Source organism: Lynx rufus, unplaced genomic scaffold, assembly GCF_022079265.1.
Source record: "Lynx rufus isolate CCGP_SWC_20201006 ecotype Redwood Valley unplaced genomic scaffold, mLynRuf1.p SCAF_4, whole genome shotgun sequence".
Classification (NCBI taxonomy): domain Eukaryota; kingdom Metazoa; phylum Chordata; class Mammalia; order Carnivora; family Felidae; genus Lynx; species Lynx rufus.
This window is the reverse complement of record NW_025814856.1, coordinates 74,447,040-74,464,222: the sequence shown is the minus strand read 5'-3', so window position 1 is coordinate 74,464,222 and position 17,183 is coordinate 74,447,040. Positions and strand designations below refer to the sequence as shown.

The 17,183-nt window shown below is 36.1% G+C and overlaps 1 protein-coding gene across 1 annotated transcript in view; it reads left to right on the top strand.

Annotated features, from left to right (window-relative positions):
- The window catches only part of SUGCT (succinyl-CoA:glutarate-CoA transferase), a 330,930-nt gene that overhangs the window by 136,341 nt on the left and 177,406 nt on the right, over positions 1-17,183 (top strand). Inside the window, exon 8 of the mRNA XM_047095218.1 lies at positions 2,638-2,781. Coding sequence (XP_046951174.1) covers positions 2,638-2,781 — 144 coding nt within the window. The remainder of the gene's footprint in view (positions 1-2,637; positions 2,782-17,183) is intronic.

Here is a 17,183-nt window from a genome sequence, read left to right as displayed (position 1 = left end):
TTGTTCAAATCTCTTCTTTCTTTTCTGATATTCTCTCTAGTTGTTCTATTCACTATTTGTATTTGAGTATTGAAACCTGCTATTATACCTGAAGTGTCTGTTTCTCTTTTCAAATATGTCACTTTTTGCTTTTTATATTTTGGCAGCTCTGTTTTGGGTGCATATATGTTTATAATTATTATATCTTCCCAGTGCCATGGCCCCATTTTCCTTATAAAATCTTTTATTTTCTCTAGTGACTTTTTTTGGTTTGTTTAAAATCTATTTTGTCTGATAGTAGTATAGCCACTCCAGCATTTTTATGGCTATTGTTTGCAAGATCTGTTTGTCCCCATGCTTTCTTTTTATTTTCAGCCAATTTGTATCTTTGAATCTAAAGCGTGTTAGTAAGCTTGTTTCACTTAGTGTTTCACTAAAATTATCTGGCACAAATTGTCACTTTTAAGAGTGATAATGTTGTTTCTGTGGATGAGTTCATGTTTATTTAATGTCCATACATTTAATACTATTATTCTGGATAACATAATGATATTTTTAGAATATTAATCAGGTGAAGTCTCCCCCTTTCAATAGGTTTATATATAAGTTAAAAGATTTATTATCTACTTTATTCCTATTGGTCTGAGAAGCATAGCAGATAAAATATGAGTATATTATTTTATAGTGAGGAAATGTGTCTATAAACTTAGATTTGAACTTGTCTCTCATTTTTTTAAAAATTTTTTTAAACGTTTATTTTTAATTTTTGAGACAGAGAGAGATAGAGCATGAACGGGGGAGGGGCAGAGAGCGAGGGAGACACAGAATCGGAAGCAGGCTCTAGGCTCTGAGCCATCAGCCCAGAGCCCAACGTGGGGCTCGAACTCCGACCGTGAGATTGTGACCTGAGCTGAAGTCGGACGCTTAACCGACTGAGCCACCCAGGCGCCCCTTGTCTCTCATTTTTTAACATAATAAATAATTTTAAATCCCAGTGACAAATTTAATTTAAAACTTACTGATTTTATTTTTTTTGGTACAATTGTAAATAGAGTTATTTTCTTAATTTCTCTTTCTACTATTTTGGTATTAGTACATAGAATGCTACAAAACTACAAGTTTTTCCAATCATAATAGTTAGAAAACAGCCAGAAGTTGCCAATTTTCATTGCTATATCTTTCTTGAAATGGTGTTGAAAAGCAAAAAAAAAAAAAAAAAAAAGTTTAGTCATTAAATATTCTCATTTACTTGCTTTTAACATTATTTAGTACTCTTATGAGGTGATTGACAGATTATGTATGGGTTGCAGAAAAGGGAAAACTAGCTTCTGAAAATGGTTGAATAACAGCTGGAATTAATGAATAAGGAAGTGATTGAATAAATGCATCAACCAGATGAAATGTAGGTTTTTTAGGTATTCTGTATAATGAAAGGCTTAACAGAATTCAAGGTAGTGAAAAATAAGAACTCTATGATGTTACAATGACTGATAATAATGTAAATGATAGTGTTAGCTCATTTTTATCTGGTACTTATTGTTTGCCAGGCACAGTTCTAGTATCTGTATGTATAGGTCAAGGATTGGATTATCAAAACTGACTGACATCAGTTGAAGATGTTAATCAGTATTAAGCTTTACTTGTAATTTTAAGGGTACAAGGAACCAAAAGGCACAGGAAAATCAGACTGAGGTCTTGAACATTGAGAGAGGCTTTCTTTCTTCCCACAATAGACAAAATTCTCAATCCCAGAGCAGTAGATACTATACCTAATGAAGTACATGGGTTACCTCATACAGTAGGGAACATTGCAGGCTGTGAAATGTTACATTTTATACTTTGATAATACATAGCTGGTGTCCCATCCCTTATAAACCTATAGATTCTAGGCTTGTTTATCATAGTAATTCTAAGCCAGGAATAATCTGCTTTTAAAAGCCTTCTATGGATAAGTATTACTTTTTTTTTTAAGCAAATACCATGAGTATATTTGCCAGTAATTAGCATGCTTATAAGAATAGCCCAGGTCTTCTGCCTTTTTTCCTGGAAGAGCCTCCTACCCAACAGGAAAAAAAAAATGCTCTTTTTCATTTCCAATAGATTAACTCATTTAAATTCAAATTTAATTATTTATTTTGTTACTATACACAGGTAAAATATATTAAGAAGGCACCTGGGTGGCTCAGTCAGTTCATTGTCCAACTTCGGCTCAGGTCATAATTTTGCTGTTCCTGAGTTCGGTCCCCGTGTCAGGCTCTGTGCTGACAGCTCGGAGCCTGTAGCCTGCTTCAGATTCTGTGTCTCCCTCTCTCTCTGCCCTTCCCACACTCATGTTCTCTCTCTCTCTCTCTCAAAAATAAATAAACATTAAATTTTTTTTAAAAAAAGAAGGAACTTCAAACACATTTAAAAAACATTTTATCTTATTTGGTTTGGTTTAGTTTGGTTGGTAGGAGAAGGAGTGAGAAATACAGTAAATATATATTCTCACCACCAACAGGTATCCACAGTAGCAGCTTGTTGGTTTTTCTCTTGTGTGTGTGCATGCACAAGTCATACACAATTCTTTCTTCTGTTTGATCTTAGAATATTTGAGAAATCATCTGATGGTTTCAATTTTCAATTTTCTCTGTTTTTCTCACCCCAACCCTCAATCAGGATGGAGATCCAGTTCGTCCAGGAGTGGCCATGACTGATCTTGCTACTGGCCTGTATGCATATGGAGCCATTATGGCTGGATTGATACAAAGATACAAAACTGGGAAAGGACTGTTCATTGATTGCAACCTACTGTCATCTCAGGTACCAATCCAAAAAGCATTCTAGATTGTGCTGTAAAGACGTGTATCTGGGTCATACTCTTTCATATCAAATTTTATGGTCACATGTGCAAAAATAAAAACAACAGAAAAAAACCCACAAACAACAACAGCAAAAACTATTTTGTTTTGATATAGTTAATTATTGTCATCTTAAAAGTGGGCCATGAAGATTTTGTTGTAATAGGCATTGCTGTTGAATTAGAATTTTAAGGACTGTTTATATTAGAATGAGTGCGACAAGAGTGAGACAAGAGTACGTTTGGTTCTGTTTTATTGTCACATGAGCTCTGTAACTTCTTTTGACCAGAGTTTCTTCACCTTTTTTTGTACTGTAGACCCCTTGTGTACTCTGGTGAAGTCTATGGACCTTTTATTAGAATTATATTTCTAAATGCATAAAATGATATACTTAGGATTGCAAGGGAAGCGAATTATATTGAAATATAGTTATTTCAATGTAAAAACCAATTTTGTGTTATAATAACATACCGTTTTTTTATTAACACATTAAACCATAAGATCTATTATTGGGCCTAGTAACTACTACAATTTTGAGGAAATGTTGAACATAAATGATGCTTTAAGATACCTACAATAACTATAATATGATATGAAAATATGTATAATATTTATTGGTGATCAAGCCATAGGTACTACTAATCTATGGTTTTCTGCTTACACTCGTAATTGAAGAAAATGCTAAATTTTATCTAGGAGTTGGATGGAAATGAAGATCTAATTTTTTCTGTTCAGGTTAATTAGTTGCCAGAATTCTTTCCATGGACTCTGGAGTAAGAACCCTTGGTTTAGACAGTTATCAGTTATGTTATGCTAAATACTAAACTGGTAGAATAAAAGAGTTAACTAACTCTCACATTGACATTTTGCCTCCTTTTTATTGGAGCAGACCCAGGCACTGTACCATAGGTGGACGTTGATTTGGGACAGATAATTTTTCGGGAATAGAATAAAAAAGAAAATAGTTTAATTTGTGCAAGGAGATATTTTACCGTGAGAAAAATTACTTTATAGATGGAGATCTCAGTTAGGAATTTCAGATTTAAATGGCATACACGGGAGACTAATAAAGTTGGAAAACTGCTTTGGAGATATTTTCTCTCAGGCAAAATTGAGGAATTATCTAGAGGTAAGAAAAATATCAAATGGTTGCAGGTGAATTACAATGTCTGGAGTTTCAACATTAGCTTTGAGTTACAGTGAGCATTTTAATGGTTAAATAAAAGGGGAAAATAATTCTCTCCAAATGAATGAATGGTCTTTTGAATAGAAAAACACAGATGTTAGTTATGGGAAGAAGCTGAAAGCCTTTTTCTTCCCCCCTCTAATTTAATAGCTGTAAGGAACCTGATGTAGGTTAAGTGACTGTTTACAAGTTACACATTTAATAAGTATGGAAGACATGAAGGTTTCATGGGTGTTGGACCTGTCTGATCACAGAGGGTCCTAGGCTTAGTTTAAAGTCCTTAAGACTCCTGAACTGTACTTAGACTGCTTTACTTATATGTCAATGATAATTAGCTTTGGAAGAAATTCTCCTGTAGAGTATTACAGAGTTTAATTCTCTTCCATCACCTAATGCAATGATGCACAACTCAGAGGTGTGTGGGTCCCTGGAGATGGGAGTGGAGGGGGGTGGTATGACTGGTAGAGCTGAAGAGAGGGTACAGTAAGTCCAGACTCATGCATGCGTACACACATATACACATTCCAGTCATTTTGGGTATGTGTCTGTGTTTGTTGTTCATGCTATTTCCTAAGACTGTAAGTTCCATGAATGCAGGAATGTTTGTTCCTGTTTACAGTGGTAACCTAATAGCGTATCCCAGTATTTGTCAAATAGCAGTCTCTCCCAGTCTTTTGAGATCAGTCCTGGACCCACTGTTACCAGTAGGTATGTCAGATAGCCTTTAGGTTTGCTACGAAAGATTAGAAAAAGGTAGAAAACCATTGAGTTAGAATAAGTACTTAATAAACAACTTATGATGAGATGATGTGTTTTCAGTAAACTAGGTAGCAGTGATTTAGCTGTAGCTGATGGTGCTGTAGTTAACCTAGTCAAAGTTTGCTAAAATTATTTGTGTATTTAAGACTCATTAACTATCTTTTTTAAAATTGAGGTAAAATTGGGGCACCTGAGTGACTCAGTCGCTTAAGCATCCAACTTCAGCTCAGGTCATGATCTCGCTGTTCGTGGGTTCAGGCCCTGTGTCAGGCTGTGTGCTGACAGCTCAGAGCCTGGAGCCTGCTTCAGATTCTGTGTGTGTGTCTCTCTCTGCCCTTCCCCCACTCTCGCTCTCTCTGTCTCAAAAATAAATGAACTGAGGTAAAACTGGTATATAACATTATATTAAGTTCAGTTGTACAACATAATGATTTGATATTTGTATACATTGCAAAACGCTCACCACGTCTGGTTAACATCGGTTGATATTGTTTTCTCATGGTGAGAACTTTCCCCATCTACTCTCTTAGCAGCTTTCAAATATGTGGTAGAGTATTACTAGTTATAGTCACCATGTTGTACATTACATCCCTATGACGTATTTATTTTATAACTGGAAATTTGTACCTTTTGACCCCCTTCACCCGTTTTACCCACCCTCTGCCTCTCACAATCACCAATCTATTCTCTGTATTATGAGCTCAGTATTTTTTTTTAAGTAAAAAAAAGTCTTCTAGATTCCAAAAATAAGTGAGATTATACTGTATTTGTTTTTCTCTGTCTGGCTTATTTTACTTAATGCCCTCAAGGTCCATCCATGTTATTGCAAATGACAGGATTTCCTTCTTTTTTTTTTTTTTTATGGCTGAATAACATTCCATTGTGTGTGTGTATATGTATCACATTATTTTTATCCATTCATCCACCGATGAACACTTAGCTTGTTTACATACCTTGACTGTTGTCCTTACCTTTTACCTTTTATGATAAAAAAGTTGATTAAGTCTAATTTTAGAGCTATGGACTTTCACATCTACTATTTTATTTTTATTATTTTTATTATTTTATTTTATTATATTTTTGAGAGAGAGAGAGAGAGTGTGAGCCTGGGAAAGGGGCAGAGGGAGAGAAAGAGAGAATCTTAAGCAGGCTCCATGCTCAGTGTGGAGGCTGATGTGGGGCTCGATCCCACGGCCTGGGATCATGACCCAAGCTGAAACCAAGAGTCAGATGCTCAACCAACTGAGCCACCCAGGTGCCCCACGTTTACTATTCTATATGACCTTCGTAATTATCACCTGAGGTAGGTAGGGCAGGAATTTTTTTTTCCTATTTTACTTATAAGGAAACTGAAGTAGGAGAGGTTGATCTGCTTGACCAAAGAGTCACAGCAAGAATTTGGTTTCCGATATCCTGGCTGGTTCTCTTTTCCCTGCATCATAAAGGCTAGATTTTCAGCACTGAGGGACAGGCAAGATCCAGCTTTCCTACACTGGGGCTCCAGAGGAGAAGGCAAATTTAGTAAGAGGCAGAGGAAGCAAAAGAACACTCAGTAACAAGGGAAAACATAACAGGACTGGCTCCCCTGACCCCCAACTTGCATGCCAAGAGTCAGAATAAGATAGTGCAACAAGGTGGCCCCTCTGGATCATTATCTAATCATGTTTAGATCCAGTGAGTGAAAACTATCATGGAATTTAACCCGATGGACCAGTGTTTCTGTTGAAATATGGGAATTTTGAAAAAAAAAACAGCATTTGGAGTCATGGACCCCTGGATTTTTTTATGTACTCTGGCCAACTGAGGGCTCACTGTGCCCCAGGCTCAGTGGTCGCTCTGTGGTCGCTAGGTTGGAGTGCAAAGTGACACCTCAGTCCAAGGTTTAATACAAGAGGCAGCTGTGTCAGAAAGGAGAGTCTAAGGTGTGGTTTTCTAACAGGACCTTGGAGCATGGTTGGACACAGGTAGTTAAGGGCCTTGTATGTTATGCTTCGGAATCTGGATTTTAACCTTCCAAGGCCTCTGTTTCTTTACCTACAAATTCTGTTGGTGATGGTCTTTTCAACCAAAGACTACGTCTCCTTGGGTACATGCTATAGTTGCCATGTGCTGAATAACCTCTGAGCTGTGGACAACGTTTGAGTTTCAGAGGGCAGTGGTACAGACACTAATTTTTATTGAAGGCTGTCTGAGGTGCCAGGCAGCGGGTGGGAAGAACATTTTTGTTCTCTTAACCCACTGCAGCCCAAGCTCTGTTTTTTTCTTTTTGCCTCTGCCCTTGTCTTGTCTCTGTACTTCTTCTCACGTGTGTTTCTTTACCCTTGGGCATCTCTTTTCTCTGTCTATTTCTCACTTGTCTTTCTTTACTTTCCTGTTTTCACTCCTATTCTGTGCTATCGCTGCCTTCCTCTGTCCCCTTTTCTCCATGTTTCATGATGTGGAGCTATAGGTGAAGCAGTTCTGGTCCCAGGTCTTACGTCTTTATACTGTACCGTTAAGGAAACTTACAGAATCGTTTAGCAGTTTGCATGGAAGAGAAAGGAAGACCTTTTTCCTGGAAGCCCCGGAAAACAAGACCATATATTTTACTGGGTTAAATGACCATTCCTGAACCAATTAATGAGGACTGAAAGAAATATGCTATTTGGCTTAAGCTGTTCTAGGTACTAGTGATAGTGTTAACTCTACCCAAACCATAAGACTGTAACTGGGGAGATGTGATTCACCTAAAGCATTGTGTGGTTATCTTTTGTCCAGAGGAAGGGGAAATAAATGTTGGGGGGCCAATCAACATTCTACTAACATAACTAGGTTGTTTTGAGAATCTACTGCTCTCAAGGATGTGAAAAATTCTTCATAAAAGTATTCTGATGACTAGCATTAATTTTATTAGGTTATTTAAAAAATATTCTGCAGTGTTAGAAATTGGCTGAGATTAAAAAAACTGGTTATTGACATAATTATTTTATTATCATAATTATAACTTTTCATAATAGAGGAATCTTGACTAACTTTACTTAGTCTTTCCTTAAAAAAATTTTTCTTGGGGGTGCCTGGGTGGCTCAGTTGGTTGGGTGTCTGACTTTGGCTCAGGTCATGATCTCGCGGTTCGTGGATTCAAAGCCCATGTCGGGCTCTGTGCTGACAGCTCAGAGCCTGGACCCTGCTTCGGATTCTGTGTCTCCCTGTCTCTCTCTGCCCCTCCCCTGCTCATGCTCTGTCTCTCTCTGTCTCAAAAATAAAATAAAACATTTAAAAAAATGGGGCACAGAGAGAGAGGGAGACACAGAATCCAAAGTAGGGTCCAGGCTCTGAGCTGTCAACACAGAGCCCAACACAGGGCTTGAACTCATGAACCATGAGATCATGACCTGAGCTGAAGTTGGACACTTAACCGACTGAGCCACCCAGACATCCCACTTTACTTAGTTTTTCAATTTAAGATAACATAGATCCTAGATCCAAAAACCCAACCCAACCCCAAAATGATTAAAATCTGCTTCATGTAAATGTGAAGTGCTATTTCTAGATGCTTTTCAAAGTAATATAATAGGAAACTTCACCTTTTAAAAAATGTATTCACTTTCTTCTTCTTTTTTTATATAAATGTTCACCTGCATTAAGCAGATAGCATTCGAACTTCATTTCAGATGCCTGGAAAGTGACTGCGATTTCATGCAGTGGGTAAAAAAACAGGCTTTTCTAACTCATTTTGATTGCATTACACAGGATGACAAATGAATGACTATAACATTCAATATCAGTTGCTAAAAATGAAATTTTGTACTCCCTCTCCTAAAAGTGATCTAGTGTACAATTACACAAATTACACTTGATTTGAATAGTAGCTAATTATTAACTCAGAGCTGATTGCCTTGACCACAACAAAACCGTTTCATTGTAGAGACATGACAGTTGCCAGGATGTGGTTTATAGTGGGCACCAGATTTTTTGTAGTTTCAAGGCTGTGAACTTTTAACCCTTGTCATAAAATTCTTTGATTTTTTTTTTAAGTCTTAATATGATTTAAAGTTGTCAACTGAAGATTGTCTCACGTCAGCATCTAAACAGTATTCTTTAGATGATATTGGTAAATAACAAGGAAGTGGATTTGGATGTGGTTCCAATTATTCTGTTGCTCTTATTCTTCTGTTGTGGCTGACAGAAATATCTTTTGGAAGTTTTAATATCCTTCCTGTACTTAATTGCAACCAGGCTCCCTTAATTACTACTACAATGAGTTAGTTTTTTTAGCACCAAACTTCCATAATTATTTTCACATATAGAATGTTTTGACATTTTTGATGTCATTATTCTTTTTTCATGTTTGTAAAAGTGTTCATATTTAGGGTAGATAAAATTTTAACTCCCAGTATTATGGCACATTTTTGTGGATCAACTTCTGAATTTAAAATAAGTATAGTAATCTGAAATTTATCTTTTTGTGTTTTTAGATACACCTGTGTTTCTGCTTTTTTTTTTTATTCTGTATCTTAAAAAAAATTTTTTTTTTAATTTATTTGTTTTTTGAGAGAGAGAGAGCAGGGGAGGGACAGAGAGAGAAGGACAGAAAGAATCTGAAGCAGGCTCCACACTGTCAGTTCAGAGCCCGAACTCATGAACTTGAGATCTTGACCTGAGCCAACATCAAGAGTTGGAGGCTTAACCAACTGAGCCACCTAGGTGCCCTTCTATATTTTTTTAAAGAAACAGTTTCAGTGAGGTATATTTTTCACATCATAAAATTCACCCTGTTTCAATGGACCATTTAATAATTCTTAGTGTATGTGTTGAGTGATGCAACCGTCACCATAAGTCAGGTTTTGAAATAAATACTCATATGGTCACTTCTGGTATGGGTCTTACCCATAAGGCTAGCATGGACCAGTTTTGAGTGGGGAAGGATGTAGGGCTAGGTTGACTCACAATTCAGGGCCCATTATGACTTCTGTGGGCCCTAGAAAATTTTGCCCTTGTGGGTCCTTTGCTCCAATAAAAATACTATGAATTACAGCTGCATTGGTATAAAGATGAATATAATTCATTATTGTGTATTAATTATTATTGCATTAATTTTTTTCTGATTTAAAAAGCAATTAGAATTGGGACGCCTGGGTGGCTCAGTTGGTTAAGCATCTGACTTCAGCTCAGGTCATGATCTTGCGGTTCGTGAGTTTGAGCACCACATCGGTGCTGACAGCTCAGTTCCTGGACCCTGTGTCAGATTCTGTGTCTCTGTGTCTCTGCCCCTTCCCCGTTCTCTCTTTCTCTCTCTCTTTCTCTCAAAAATAAATAAATATAAAAAAAGAAATTAGAATGAAAACATTTTGTGTACCTCTCAAGCATCACGAGCACTGTATCATATTGATGTCAGCTCTGAAAGAATTTCCTTAAGAATATTGTAAATGTGCCAGATCTGTGAGGAAAGACAATTACGTATCCAGGAAGGAAGTGGGAGGGTGAAGGTTGAGATCATGCTGAAGGGTGAATAGAGGATGGAAAGGGAGAGAGGCAGCAGCCTATGACCAAGGAAGTTGACAGCATGGAGTAGGGAGAGAAAAAAGAGGAGGTAATATCATCAGAAAGCTTAAGAAATCAGAGAACTGTGAGTTTGCATTTGAATCTCCCGTTTTTGAGGAGCCTAATGCATTCCTGCCCTGAAGACTCCTGTCAGCCTGACAATCCTTAGTTACTTGAGGCCCATTAAAAACATTTCTTTTTTAATTTTTAAGTTTGTTTGTTTATTTATTTATTTATTTATTTATTTATTTATTTATTTATTTTGTGTGTGTGTGTGTGTGTGTGTGTGTGTGTGAGAGAGAGAGAGAGAGAGAGAGAGAGAGAGAGAGAGAGAGAGAGAGGCAGAGAGAGGATCCTAAGCAGGTCCTGTGCTGTTAGTACAGAGCCTGACCTGGGGCTCTAACTCACAAACTGAGACCCTGACCTGAGCTGAAAGCAAGGATTGGACACTAAACTGACTGAGCCACCCAGGTGCCCCATGAAGCCAATTTTTAAATCTTTGTCCAGCTTCCATTCTTTAACTGGCATTCTCTCCAAGGCCTCCCGTTCCTTTATTATAGTTCAGGGAATAAAAAAAAAAAAATCAACACTTATCTAATATCAAGATGACTAATTAGGAAGGTAAAGACACACCAAAAAATGAAATCTCAGATGATTTCCAAAGAAAATTAGAATTTTAGATAATCTATTATTTTATGTTTTTATTTTTATACTGTTGGTTGGATTGAATGCTAGTTGGCTGTAATATAAAACATGGTTGGCTGTTTTTCTTTCTTTCTTTCTTTCTTTCTTTCTTTCTTTCTTTCTTTCTTCTCCTCCTCCTCCTCCTCCTCCTCTTCCTCTTCCCCCTCTCCCTCCTCCTCCTCCTCCTCCTCCTCCTCCTCCTCCTTCTCCTTCTTCTAGAAGATCCAGTGAAATGTAAGTGTATTGGGAGGATGCTCTAGCTTTGTATAACTGAAATCCTTAGTTATATTCATGGGCATTGCATATTTTTATATGACATGAACCACAGTGAGGGAAACTAGGGCTTTTAATTGTAATAATTGATAATCAGTGGTGAGATAATATCTCAAAGGAGAAAAGAATAAAACAGGAGGACAAATTTCATTGTGACCTAATTTAATTCTCTTATTAGATACTTTAAAACAATTTGGTACTTTCAAAATGTTCTGAAAAAATAGGAACATGATTAAGATCAAGATACAAAAGAGATAGGAGAAAGATCCATTGGTGCTGATAAATAGTCACTGAATTTAGATTTTAGTTTTGCAGAATTTTATGGAATAATGAATTTAACTGACTGTTCCTAAAGGTGGATTTAACAGTATGAGAATCACTTATGTTCTTATACTAGAGTTAACAACAATTTGTTTTTGTTGCTAAGTTAATCGATTCTACCTTCATCTTTGTACTTCCTAGGGTTGGAACATTTTATGTAGAATGAAATGTAGTAATCATATCCTCTGTGTTGGCTAATTAGTAGTAGCTCTATACCTGCCATAGTTATAGACCAACTGATTCCTAGTGGAACACATCTATTTGGCCCCAACCATTATGTCATCATTGTAGCTAAAGGAAAAGTAAACCACTAGCATGAAGCATGGTGGTTGAGATTTAATTTCTAGGAAAATCACTTTAAGTTCTTTACAGAATGTATATGAAGTATAATGGTGAGTAATTTTTAAGTTTTTTTGTATCCTTGAGTCATTATATACCAGCAATACATAACAAGATCCTGATTAACTCAAGTACTTAGCAATTTGGATATTCTGGTTGATTTCATTTTGTAGATGACTGGTGGCTAAAAGGAAACTACTTTGGTTTCAACCATTTTCATAGAAAATCTTCTAATATGCTTTAATTTACCTTTCTGTTGTGGTAAATGCCATATACTAAATATATTTTCACCTTAAAAGTTATTATTCAGATCTTTTTCTCTTTTTTTTCAACCTATGGATACTCACCGTAGGGAGTAAGAAATGAAGGAGAATCTGCACTAACGGAGTCTATCTGCCTGCCATTCGTCCATCCTTGCTCCCTTTTTCTCATCTACTATATGCCAAAGTATGCAATAAATGATAAATAAGCCAGTATGTTCCTTGTCTAATGGAATTTAGACACAGACAAAAAACGAGTAATAAGTGACACATTTGCAGAAGGAAATAAACAGTGTAATAAAGATAACAGGGGCACGTCTGTTAGCCAGGGCAAGATCATTCCAGAGAGAGGGAACAATAAATGCAAAGGCCTGAAGCAGGACAGGACTTGGCATGTTCTAGGAACTGACAAAAGTCTGGTGTGACTGACTGCAAGATATCCCTTGAAGTTGACACTGGCACTAAACCTGGTCATTTATTAATAATCATCTGAAGAATAAGCATGGGTTGTGACATTTAAATAATAACCCAATAATCTATAATTAGTAGGCCCATTAGAAGTTAGGAGTAGGTAACAGGTCAAACCTGTAGGGTAGGAGTTGAGTTCTGTTAACAGAACTAAAAGTTCTCAAAGTGCTGTTTTAGTGGGATGATAGAAGAAACAACACGGGACTGCAAATAGCTTTAATCTTTAATCACTTGGGCTGACTGGAGACCAGTACCAAGAAGATTGAGACAGGTTCTGTGGTGAGACAGTTCTGTGGTTATTAACAATGGTGTCTGCCAAGGTGCAACACTGGGGAAGCGCTATCACCTTGCTGACCTTGGAGTAGATGCTGTGTTACATAGGCTGCTTTTATTCTCCGAAGTTGAATTATTGAGAATGGCTTTAACAACTTAATAAAACTTGTATAATGTTTGCTTTATACTAGACACTATTCTAAGAACCTTGCATATATTAACTAATTTATTTCCTCAACAGCTCTATTGTTCCCATTTTACTGAGGAGGAAACAGAGGAACAGAATAATAATGTAAATTGCTCTACGTCACATACCCATTAACTAAGTGGTAGAGCTGGAACCTGAACTAGGTCTGCATCCAGAGGCTGCTATATTTTTATTCTCCTTGAGTGTATAAGGCTCTCCCACTATTCATTAATTTATTTATGCACTTAAATCTTTAAGTGCCCAATGCTAGAAATATATTGTTATGATGAATAGGGATGTTTGGGGAATATGTTTTAGCTATTAAGAAGGACTTACAAAAAGAATGTATCTTGCCTTATCTTTTGGGAGAATGATCTTAATCAGTAAGGTGATTAGCACTGACCAATAGAACTTAACATGATTGTAGATTCATCTTGTATCTTGCAACCTTGCTGGGCTCATTTTTCTAGTTCTAAGTGTATTTTAGTGGATACTGTAGGATTTTCCATATACAAGACCACATCATATGTGAATAAAGATAGTTTTACTTTCTCCTTTTCAAAATGGATGCCTGCTATTTCTTTTTCTTGCTTAACTGCCCTGGGTAGAAAGAATCCCAGTACAATGTTGAATAGAAGTGGCAAGAGCAAACAACCTTTTCTTCTTCTTTATTTCAGAGCAAAACGTTCAGTTTTTACCAGTATGTATGAGGTGAGCTGTGGTTTTTTCATTGATGCTCTTTATCAGATTGAGGAGTTTCCTTTTATACTTGGTTTGCTGAGTGTTTTTATCACAAAAGGTGTTAGATTTTGGCAACTGCTGTTTCTGAAACTATTAAGATCATTATTTGACTTTCATCAGTTATCCTATTAAATTGTTATTTGATTATTAATTGGTTAACTTTGATTGATTGATTTTGTAGTCCTGGGGAAAATCTCACTTGGTCATGTTGCATAATCTTTTGTATATGTTGCTCTATTCAGTTTGCTACTATATTGCTAAGGATTTTGGGGTCTATATTCAAAAGGAGAATTGGTCTGTAGTTTTCTTCTTCTGGATATTTTTCTGTTTTTGGTATCAGGTATATCACATAGAATGAGTTTTTCCTTTCTCTCCTAGTTTTTGGAAGAGTTTGTGGAGAATTGGCATTAGTTTTTCTTTAATTGTTTGGTAGAGTTCATCAATGAAGCTAAAAAATCCTGGACTTTTAATTGTTTTGTAAGTTTTATGAGTACTAATTCAATCTCCCTATTTGTTATATGTTTATTTCGATTTTCTATTTATTATTTAGTCAGTTTCAGTAATTTGTGTCTTTGTAGGAATTTGTCATTTTATTTAGGTGACTTAATTTATTGGAATATGATTGTAGTATTAAAAAAATTTTTTTTTAACGTTTATTTTGAGACAGAGACAGAGATGAGTGGGGGGGTGGGGGCAGAGAGAGAGGGAGACACAGAATCTGAAGCAGGCTCCAGGCTCTGAGCTGTCAGCACAGAGCCTGACACGGGGCTCGAACTCGTCAACTGCGAGATCATGACCTGAGCCAAAGTCAGATGCTCAACCAACTGAGCCACCCAGGTGCCCCTGTAGTATTTTTATATAACCCTTTTTATTTCTGTAAGATGATTAGAGATGTTCACTCTTTTATTCCTGATTTTAGTAATTTGAGTCTTCTCTCTTTTTTTTCTCAGTCTACCTTAAGATTTGTTAATTTTGTTGATCATTCCAGCAAACCAACGTTAGATTTCATTGATTTTCTCTGTTGTTTTTCTCCATTCTATTTCATTCATTCCTGCTCTTTATTATTTCTTTCCTCTTGTTAATTTTGGGTTTAGTTTGCTCGTCTTTTTTTGGTGTCTTATGGTGGAATGTTAAGTTATTTATTTGAGGTCATTTTCTTTTTAAACGTAGGTATTTTCAGCTGTAAATTTCCTTTAAGGACTGTTTCACTAAATTTCATCTCATAAGTTCTGGTGTGTTGTGTTTTCCTTTTCAATTATCTCAAATTGCTTTCTAATTTCCTTTTGTGATTTCTTCTTTGATCCATTGGTTTTTAGGAATGTGCTGTTGAATTTCCATTCGTTTGTGAATTTCCCAAATACCTTCTGTTATTAATTTTTCACTTCATTCCATTGTAGTTGGAGAATGTTCATTGTGTGAATTTCAGTCTTTTTAAATGTACTGAGGCTTGCTTTTGACCTAACGAATGGTCTGTCTTAGAGGATATTCCAGGTGTGCTTGTGAAGTGGGGTGTTATATAGATGCCTGTTAAGTCTAGTTGGTTTGTAAAGTAATGTTATGTTTAATATTTTGAGGAACTGTAATTTTTTTTCTAAAACAGCAGCACTATTTTATAATGTCACCAGCAATTTATGAAGTATCTAATTTTTCCACATCCTTTCCTAACATGACTAGCTATTCTCTATAATTTGTTTTAAAAGTGTATTTATTTATTTATTTTGAAAGAGAGAGAGAAAGAGACAGAGAGAGAGAGAGAGAGAGAGAGAGAGAGAGAGAATCCCTCTGTCAGCACAGAGCCTGAAGCAGGGCTGAATCCCACGAACTGTGAGATCAGCCCTTGAGCCAAAACCAAGAGTTGGATGCTTAACTGACGGAGCCACCCAGGTGCCCCTCTATAATTTTTTAATTTAGTTCTTATAAAGTAATTCATGTAAAGTGGTTTTGATTTACATTTATGCATTTCAGTTCTATTTCTCTGTTGATTTTCTGTCTAGTCACTTTATCCATTATTGAAAGTGGGGTATGTAAGTCTCCATCTGTTATTATTGGATTGTCTCTTTCTTCCTTCAGTTCTCTCAGTTCTTGCTTCAGGTCTTTGGTGGTCTGTTGTTAGGCTCATATATGTTTATAATTGTTATGTCTTCCTGATAAATTGACCATTTGATCATTGTAAAATGAATTCATTTGCCTCCAGTAACAAGTTTTTGGTCTTAAAGTGTATTTTGTCTGATATTTGTATGTATTCCATCTGTCTTTTGGCTACCATTTTCATGAGGTATTATTTGCTAGGGCTATCATAATGAAGTACCATAGACTGAGTGGCTTAAACACTAGACATTTATTTTCTCATAATTCTAGAGGGTTGAACTCTGAGGTGAGGGTGTTGTCAGAGTTGATTTCTTCTGAAGGCCATGAGGGAAGGATCTGGTTCAGGTCTTTTTCTTGCTTGTGGATGGTCATGTTTACCTATGTTTTTACATCATCGTTTTTTTTGCACTCTGTGTCCAAATGTTTTCTTTACATAAAGACATCAGTCATTTTAGATTAGGGCACATCCCAGTGACCTCATTTTAACTTAATTGCCTCTTAGAAGACACTGTCTCCAAATGTGGTCACATCCTGAGGTATAAAGATTAAGACTTCAATGCATGAACTTTTGAGGAGGCACAGCCTGTGACACATGGTGTATTGTCTTTCATCATTTTACCTTGACCTCTTTGTGGTTTTGAATTTAAAGTGTGTCTCTTATAGACAGAATATGGTTAGATTGATTTTTTTAATGCATTTTGCTAATCTCTGCTTTTTAAATTTGCTATTTGCTATTGTTTTTTATATGTCTTACATATTTTTTGTTTCTTTGTTCCTTCATTAATGTCTTTCTTTGGTTAAATAGATGTTTTGTAGTGTATTATTATAATTCCCTTTATATATAATACATATATTAATTTTTTATTTTCTCAGTGTTGTCCTGGGAATTATAAACAAATCTCAATCTAAAACAATCTATTTTAGATTAATACCAACTTAATTTGAATACCAGGTAAAAATTTTGCACCAATACAGCTTTGTTTCCTCCTCTTTTCTTTGCACCACTATTGTGATACATGTTACATCTTTATACATTGTATGCTCATCAACACAGGTTTACCACGATAGGCTCTATTCAGTTCTCTTCTAAACCAGGTAGAAGAAGAAAGATTTATGCACAAAATATATTTATAGTGTCTTTTATGCTTACTTATTTTGTTTAAAAATTTTTAAAATGTTTATGTATTATTTTGAGAGACAGAGACAGAGTGTGAGCAGAGGAGGGGCAGAGAGAGGGAAACACAGAATCCAAAGCACGCTCCAGG